Genomic DNA, 9362 nt, shown 5'->3' on the forward strand with positions numbered 1-9362 from the left:
TAATACCTGTACACTAGCTTTTTATTTTCCCCAGAAAAGGACCTCATTAAACACCGAAGATTCTAAACAGGAGGAAATAATTGCGAATGCAGTGAATATAGGAACATGTTTTGCAAGAGGATACATTTCAGGACAAACACAGAGAGTTCCCAGAGGCAAGAAATTACAGAGTATTAAGGAAAGGAAACACTTTTTTTCCTGCTAGTCATGTTTCAGCAGACACTGTAGTTTTCACAGAAGAAAAATCCCAAGAGCATAGTGCAAAGACCACTTGTCCTAAATCACCCTTGCCAATGGCAGTGAAATCGTAAGAGTCACCTTGAAAACATGACGACAGAATAAACTTACTAGAATCCATACAACTTCAGTATATGGAAAATAGCACATGTGAGTAATCCATGGAAACACTCATGACTGGATGTCTGTTTCTGGAATTTCCTCTTCACTTGAACAGCTTGCATTTGCAACTGCCCCTTTCTGAGCTCCACTTTTGTATTTCGATTTCAGAAATGTATAAACCTTCAGTCCACACAACCACTTACAAGATGTTATCCTCTACATTGGCTACGTGATTTGGAATGACTGAGTTCGTTTGTTTTGTTCTGTTTTGGTTTTTTTTGTTTATCATTCCCTGTCACATTATTCTAGTGCTGGCATGTGTATGACCAGAGGGCACATCACTTGACTCATATATTCAAGGCATATGTTCTACACCCAACCTTGTGCAATGGATGGTTCATCCAGGACAGAAGGTCAATCTCCAGTGTCCTCTGGGGCTGTGATGATCAGAGTCTTTGCAGGAGACTGGAACTGCCGACACCATTCAAGTCTGTGTTTTTAGGGTGGAGAGGGGCCTTCTTGGTGGAAAAAAAAGTTAGCAGTTTAAAATGAACCAATGAGTCCCTGGCAGTGCTTTTATCAAAATGGCAGCAGAAGAGGAAGGAGGAACTGAGGCACGTAGCATCTTTTTAGTAGGGAGAAATAACAGAGACCAGCCATTGGACCTTGGCTGCACAGATGCTAAAGTGCACCATTTTTCAACATTTAAGGTGAGAAGGGTTAGTGAGCAGGCACTGGCAGATCAGGAAAGAGAGGGACAGCCATGGGGGTCAGAGAGATGGTTTGAAAGAGAAGATGGGGATTTGGCTACAGGGTTTGGGTGAAGTGAACCCTCAGCAGCATGCTGGCTGCTGAGGCTACCTGAGCCAGGTTGGACTCAGTGTTTGAGATCATGGGCACTGCTGCCACACGGTGAGTAAATCCTGGGCTTTTGGGTGGCCAGCACACCAAGTGGAGCCTGGCTCCACCTGCTGGCCTCCCAGCGGCAAGCTCTAAGGTTTTGGGGGTATGTAATTGCTTCCTAGGAATATCCATGGATAAGGTCAATGTGCATGTAGGTGAGGAATGAATTCTGTGAGACTCCCAGTGTCGGGGTCACTGAACTTGCAGGCAAGCATGGGGACTGAGACCTGGTGCTATCGAGGGGAGAGTCCATAAGATCTGTTTGGGTCAGATTAATTTACCAGTCCACACAGGAGTCCTGAGTTGGGCTGTTAGCACAGAAAATCACTGAATTCCACATGCCAGCCCACACAAAAGCTATGGTTGGGTGCCTGTCTGGCAAGGCTATATCCCAGTACCTGTCTGAGTGTTGGAACGAGGATGAGTCACATTAGGCAGGGTCATGACACTAACCAGCACGAGGGAGATCCAGGCTCAGGGCTAGATTCTGTGGGTGATATATGGGCCCAACCCTGTGAAAATACAAGTCCCTCTGATTAGCTCAAGTGTTGGGTGGTGACAGGCTGAGCTATGCATGACCCTGGAACCTGCCGAAACCCACGGGTCCTAGAACTGGAAACAGGCTGGGCAGGTCCAGGCTGAAGCACCCAAATGTGCATGCTCTCAAAGGGTGTGAGGGAGGCTGGGCCACAACATCTTCCAAGTCATTCAAAGGCCAAGATGGAGTGGCAGGCTATACCGGGCAAGGACCTAGCACCTGCTAGAGCATGTGAGATCTGCATCAGGGAGTAGGTGAAGTGGGGGAACCAGGGAAATTCCCCTATTGGGATCACAGCTCCAATTAATAACCATGTGTTTTAGGCCTGGGTATTGGGCAGCCTGAGCAGGGTAACTCCAACGGTTGGGTAATTTGTAGGTTGGTTTTAGAGTAGGCCAACTGAGCAGAGCCAAGCCAACCTTACCTCATTGGCAAGAGCAGAAACCAGGCTAGAGCACAGGTCAAGCTCAGGTAGGTTGTCACACCTACTATTTTGGATGAGCCTGGTATGGGAGCAGACAGAGCAAGGCAAGGTTCCAGCACCTGCCAGCAAGTGGAAGGAATTGGGGTAGGCTGGGTTAGTCCAGGCTACAGCATGTAAGGCAAAGGCCAAGACGGGTGAAGGGCTATGTTAAGCTGGGTCAGAGCAACTAACTACACTTTCAAGATTTATAGCTGGGAACAGACCTGGGTGGGGAGCTAAGGGGACGTCCTGGCTGGGTTGTGGTTCCCACTTATAAGCACGGGGCTGGAAAGCAAGCCACATTCTGGTCTGGATATGCTGCAGTGTTCCTTGGCACAAGTGTATACTGGGGCTGAGTGCACCAGATTGGGTTAGACCCCAGCACTCACTGGTACTCTTGAGGAACCAGGTAGGTGTACAACAGGCTAGGCTAGATTTTTGCCCCTGCTGAGCCAGGTTTGAGCTGTGTGTGGACCAGGCTTGGTTGAGCTGTAACACCCAACAGTAAGAACCAGAATGGGTGAGGGTCATTTAGGAAAGGCAACCATTCCTGCTAGATCAAGAGGTTGACTGAGTAGGGCTGGCCCATGGACCCACTGGTATGTGCAAGATCTGGCAATGGGAGAGGTTCTGATGAAGGAGCGTGGGAAACCCTTGTATAAGGACACAGTCCATGCAGGTGTGCACAAGAACAACAATAAGGAGCAGCACAGGCCAGACCAGGGAACGGCACCCACCAGCATACATATGGCGCAGGTCTAGGGTGAACCAGGCAGGAACAGTTCATATCACCTGCTGGCGAATCTGAGCACATTAATGGAGGGAGGGTCAGGTTGGGTTCGGTTGCAACATACACCATTACACAGGAGGGCTGGGACTGTGTGCCAGTTGGGCTTGGCTAGGCTGTAGCCTCCAGAGTATCAGCTGGAGTTGGGGTGGGCCAGGCTGGGCCAGCCTACACATTCCAGAGGCAAAAGCTGAGGTGAGGCAGGCCTTGCTAGACCAGGTCATGGCATCCAACCAGTACAAACAAGACTTGGGGGCTAGCGGGCAGCTGGTAGGGGGATGCGGAGGGCTCCCCTGCTGGATCACCACTCCCACTAGAGAGTGTGAGTTGGGATGGGGGCAGACCAGACCTAGCAGAGCTACAATACCTGTTGGTCTCATGTGATATGTACCAGGGAAAAGCCAGGCTGGGTTGTCTGGTCCTACAAGTTCAAGTCAGGGTGAGTTTGGATTGGCTGGGCTCTGTTGCAGCATCAGGTAGCAGACACTAGCACAGGGGGATAATTCTGTCAAGCCAAACTGAAGAACCACCTGGAAAGTGCATGAACCAGGAGTGGTAATGGGCACAGTAGGGAAATAGTGGGCAGTAGACAGCATATCCAGGTGCACATGGAGGATATGGTAGTCATTGGAGCCTGTATAGGACACTTGGTACCACAACAGAGGACAGAACAGATTGATCAACTACCCCAGTCAAGTGTTGGGAATGAAAATTTGGACAAGGTGGAATGTGGCAGCCTATGTATTCTGAAAAGAATTCATCATGCTTGGAATGGCAAGATCAACAGCAATTCAGAACAGTTGAACTATGGAAACCACTTGAGCAGTGCCCTCAGAGCATACCCCACATCAGGGATCCTGGGATGGTTGGGATGGTGGGTGTTGTTTCTCCCTTAGTCTCTCCCCTTCCCCCAGATACAGGGAGGAAAAAAGAGAATGTGGAAACAATGGTCTTATCCAGTTTCCTGTAGCCTTTGACCCTATGAGCCCTAATTAACAAGCAGGGAGCTGGATGGGAAGCGGGGGCGACGGGGATATAACCTGGTACCCATATGGGATCTCAGCATGTGTAACGCAAAGACTTTAGCCACTAGGCTACGACGCCAGGTCCATCTTCCAGCTTTTGTCCTTCTGCATTATCTCCCTATCACCTTGTTACTGATGACAATCTCCTTCCCTACATGTAACCTGTTTCACATGTCATAAGGTGATAAATATGTCAGGATCAGACAAAAATTAGGGGCTCAGAAGATACAGGGATGGAGCAAGGAAGGATAGATCATGGTAGTCCTCAACAGAAGTGGAGAGGGAGGCAGTCAGGTGGGCTTGGGGGAACAAAGCATGGAACTTTCTCCTGTGGAGACAGTGATGAATCTTCAGAGAGCTGAGCAGTGCCCTTTACTCCTTAGGTCCCCATTAACACGCAATGAAAGAAGGAAGGGATTTTCTCAGAGCCCATCAGGTTGCTTCATTGTCTCCATTTCAGACTGTTCCTGTTCTTTTTATTGAGTTGAACCTCAGTTCCTGGAAGCATCAACCACAGTTTTGAGTGTTGCAAACCTTCTGTGTCCCTAACACATCAGGAACACTGACATTTAAAACAAAACCAGGGCCGGCACAGTGGCCTAGTGGCCAAAATCCTCACCTTGAACACACTGGGATCCCATATAGGTGCAGGTTCTAACCCTGGAAGCCCCGCGTCCCATCTAACTCCCTGCTTGTAGCCTGGGAAAGCAGTCGAGGATGGCCCAAAGCCTTGGGACCCTGTACCCATGTGGGAGACCTGCAAGAATTCCTTGGCTCCTGGGTCTGGATTGGCTCCAGCCACTGGTGCCACTTGGGGAGTGAACAGTGGACAGAAGATCTTTCTCTCTGTCTTTCCTCAACTGCCTTGCCAATAAAATAAATAAATCTTAAAAACCAAACCCAACAACATTTATGGGACAGGCATGAAAGAAACCTGATCCTGTCATACAGGCTTGTTTTGACTTGGAAGATTAAACCATAGCTGTTTTGTCCTAAATCTGAGACATGATCATGTCATGACACCATGACAGTGTCCATGCACCACACTGGCTCTGAAGTTGAAACCAGAGAATCAGTGAGTTCTTTGTTTAAAATAATATCAGGCTGGATGTTTATGAATGAATTACTTTGATGCAGAAACTTCAGTCCAATAAATCCACATCCCAATCCCATTTCCCTATGAAAGCTCTGTAATTCCTGTTTTAGAACATGGGCTTGAAGCAGCACAAACATGGCTGTGCAGGAAGCCGCTCCTCTCTGCAGCAGCTGTATCTATTCTTATAAAAGGTTCCATCTTGTTTTCCCTCAGCAAAAGTGACCTGGGGATCCCCGCAGTCTTTCCAGGCGGCTGCCTGCTGCTCTTGGAGGCTTCTGTGCCCAGAGGCCCAAATGGGTTCCTGCCTGAAGGATCCTGGTCTTTGGCCACCAGTGTTATGCAGGGCCTGTGGAATGCAACTCTGGGTGCTCCAGAAAGGTCTCTGGTGGGAAGCAGAGTGGGGCTGGACAGTCTGGAGCAGAGATTGAGCATACTCAGCTTGGCCACACCTGGCTTCATCCATACCCACAAGTCTATGCCAGGGTGCCCTATTCAGACTCCATCACAAACCACTTACCAGCTCTCCCCCAAGTCTGCACCTGTGTGGACCTGCTGCGTGTGGACCTGTGCTTGGTCTCATCCTTGCCAGCTCTGCACCTTACACCTGTGCTCCACCCAGCAGAGGACAACCTGAAAGCATGAAAGAGCAGTCCTGCCGCAGTAGACTTTTGCGCTTCAGCAGGGGTGAAAGTCGATTGGCTACAGGATGCAACCAGCATGTGTATGCTGGCTCCTGGAACCTTCAGCTCTGAAGTGTCCCCCAACCAGACATGGCCAGGTCAGGTCCCACAGGGGAAGAAGGGTCCCTGACCGCTCTACTGAGGACTTCAGAGCCAACCTCTTTCTGCATCAGTTGTAACTAAGATGGATGGTAGCGATGCACAAGTCCCAGGCTCCTGAGATCCTACCTGGCTATACTGAATTCTCTCAGCCTCACAGTAAGCGACCTTGGGTCCCAAATATGACCCAGGATTCATAAGAGCTGAACTTGGTCTTTGCCTTGGTTCACCAAAGCGTGCTGAAGGACGTGGTTGAGAAAGACCCAAAGACATCTAATTGTGCAGAACAAGTCCCCTCTTTAGTTCAGCTATGACCATGTCTTTACAACACAAGGTGCTTTTTGTGGGCATGTAGAAATGGCATGTTTCGGGCAGAACCATCTCTCCCTGGGAATGCCAAGGGCCAGAAGCATTTGAAAATGCCAAGAACTATTTTGAATTTGATTTAACTATAAAATTAGATACTATACATTAGTGCCGAAATTCACTTTTGGATACATAATCTAATCTGTTACAAAGTAACTATTAGGCATCAAATGAACAGATGAACTTGCCTAGATAAGCCTATAGGTGACTCTAGAGAATTTGGCAGTTGTCAGAGAATGGTGGAAAAGAAGAACATTCCCCAGGTAGGCATCTTTTTAGTTGAGATTGTACATTATAATCCAGAACTGATAGCCAACATTCCAAGACATAGTCATCATGATGCAGATTTTATAGTAACAAATAGCTCAGCCATACAGCGAACATGATGAGAAAAATCTCTCCAACAAACCTGCAAGTTCATTGATAAAGAGTAAAGGCAATAAAGCCTACGATTTGGTAGGACCCCAAAAAACAAAGATTACCCTATACACATCTACCTGTATTGCAGAGAAATGAAGCTAAGTCTTCAGAGGAGATCAGAGACATGGAGAGAAATGGGCTGCCATGCAATGTGCATTTCCGTAATGGAAGGATGAAAAGTGAACTGGAGACATTTGTGACACAGACTAAGATGTCTGGAATCAGTGATCAGGAAGAAGAAAAACCACCATGACTATTCAGAAAGAGAAAGTTGGCTCCAGTTCAGGACTAGAGCAGTTGATTTCTGGGCAAATTCTGGTGGAACTTCCAACTCAATTATTAGACTGGATCCTGAACATATATGGAAAAATGTCAAATGAAAATTTACTGAAAATACCAGTATTGTCTTGTTTCTTTTTCATATAAATGTAAATGACAGAAACATTCTAAGAGAATAAAAGGGAATCTCATTGCAGAAATATTTTAATAGCTAAAAGTCTAATTCACCAAAGTGTTAAATAAAAGGAGAATTTTTATTTAAACCATGGTTGAGCTGTAGTAAGAAAGGATACTAAGGAGATGTGTACAAAAATTAGTGAGACAAGTATTCTTGCAATTTTAAGGACAAAAGCAATATAAAAATGAAATAATTGCTGTTAACATTATATGACTACATTTACATGTGTGTATAGAGAGTTTATAAACAACCCTAACCCTAGAGTTACACTAAAATTAAAATGCCATCCTTTTCTGGACCTAATGGTCATGCTAATTTTTCTCTTCTCGTACATCTTTTCTCCGTTTCAAGTTTCCCTCACTAAGAAAATACTACTTTCACAGTCAGAAAAATAATCTTAAAAAATAAATGGCCACAAAGTGTCAGGATTAAGATGTTTCCCTGCATGGAGGCTAACAAGTTCTGCTGTCACAGCTTTAAAGGTTCTGACAGAAAACATATGATGCCAGTCAGAAGCAAAGCATTTGGTCACTCCCGACAAACAGTAGCATGAGCTTTATGTTCTCTTGGGTGCCTCCTCGCCTCCCAAGTCCCTCAGCACAAAGGCAGGGAGTGTTGTATATAGACACTCCACTTGTGCCATAATCTAGGAAAAATATGAAATAATTGAAACATTTAGCCAATTGTCCCAATTTTTCTTCCTAAGACAAGTTATCTTTCTGATACACTTCAAGGAACAAATCTGCTTTCTTCCCCAAATCAGGACATTATCTCTGTCTTTCATAATTTCATTTTTCTGCAAGTAAAACTCTCAAAAAGATTTTTTTTTTGCAATGTGATGTCAATGCTTCTTTCTTAGAGCCAGTGAGTAATGTCAGACACACAATGAACATATTGTCCCCAACACAAGATGAATCTCCACACTTGGTGTCTGCTATTTCCTTGAATGAGTTATTTGGCAAAGAGAAAAAAAAAATGTCTTGTTCAGGTTGTGTCTAATATTGCAAATGATGTCATCCAACCTCCTGAATTGGAAGTTGAGTTCTTTGTACAATAGCACCAGCACTTATTTTGAAAGCCTACCCAGAGCCTGTAGACTTGATTTTTCTTTTATGACACTGGCATTTAATGATTAAGCACATTCTTTCCTGTGCATTCCATTCTGTGCACAGAAACACCTACAGCAAAGGGTGGTTTTCATGCTTCACTGGACACACAGCATGAAGGGAAGTCTGCTTACCATGTGAGCTGATATTGGACTATTTTGGATAACCAGCCAATTGCAGAAAATCAAAATCTTCAGGTGCAAAATACACCTCCAACCTGATTAATATACACATGTATATATTTATGTTTGAATATATTCAGAAAGGAATGCTGAATCCATGACATACAGTAGGCTATTTGCAAAATGAGATGATTTGAAAGGTTCACACATATGAAATTCCTTGCTTCCACTTTCAGAGAAGTCCTCTTACTTCTCTGAAAGATACATCTGACATATTAGTTCTAAATTGTCACTGAAATTGTGTGTGCCTCTTTATTCTTCATTGTCTATAGACATCACACTTAAGGCATAAGGAGTAATAGAGGTACACGTTACACCACTCACCACAACTGTAACTAAAAACTCACTTAACTTAAGAATTTTTGGTTTTTATTAAAGCTAGCTGTAGTTCATTAGTATTCTCTGAAAGAAATCAGAACTAACATTTATTTAGGTTTACTTACAAGGATTAAAGTAGTAGAATCACATAGCTTTTCCAAAGACCTTACTGATTTAATGGGGGAAATATTATTATAGTAATATTTAACGTTTGTAAGAATGAATCCATGAGAAAAGTGAAGTGCTCTAGTATACATGATGATGACAAACCAGTTTTTTTTAAGGATTCCTTTCTATTGAAAGACAGATTTACAGAGAGGAAGAGAGACAGAGGGAAAGATCTTTCATCCACTGTTTTATTTCCCACATGGTCGCAACGGAAACCAGCAGCCAGGATCTGATCTCCTTCAGATCTTCCACTCGGGTACAGGGTACCAAGGCTTTGGGCCATCCTCTGCTGCTTTTCCAGGTCACAGGCAGGGAGATAGATGGGGATTTGGAGCAGTTGGGACACACAACATCACTAAAATGTGATGCCTGAGCTTGCAAGTGGAGGATTGGCCAATTGATCTGTTGTACTGAT

General features: G+C 45.2%; 1 protein-coding gene across 1 annotated transcript in view; it reads left to right on the plus strand.

Annotated features, from left to right (window-relative positions):
* The window catches only part of LOC131478078 (zinc finger protein ZFP2-like), a 52889-nt gene extending 45920 nt beyond the window's left edge, over positions 1-6969 (plus strand). The window contains 1 exon segment of the mRNA XM_058655665.1: positions 6805-6969. Within this exon segment, the coding sequence (XP_058511648.1) occupies positions 6805-6969 (165 nt within the window).
* The last annotated feature ends 2393 nt before the right edge of the window (positions 6970-9362 follow it).

The sequence above is a fragment of the Ochotona princeps genome, chromosome 27, assembly GCF_030435755.1.
Source record: "Ochotona princeps isolate mOchPri1 chromosome 27, mOchPri1.hap1, whole genome shotgun sequence".
NCBI classification, from domain to species: Eukaryota; Metazoa; Chordata; class Mammalia; order Lagomorpha; family Ochotonidae; genus Ochotona; species Ochotona princeps.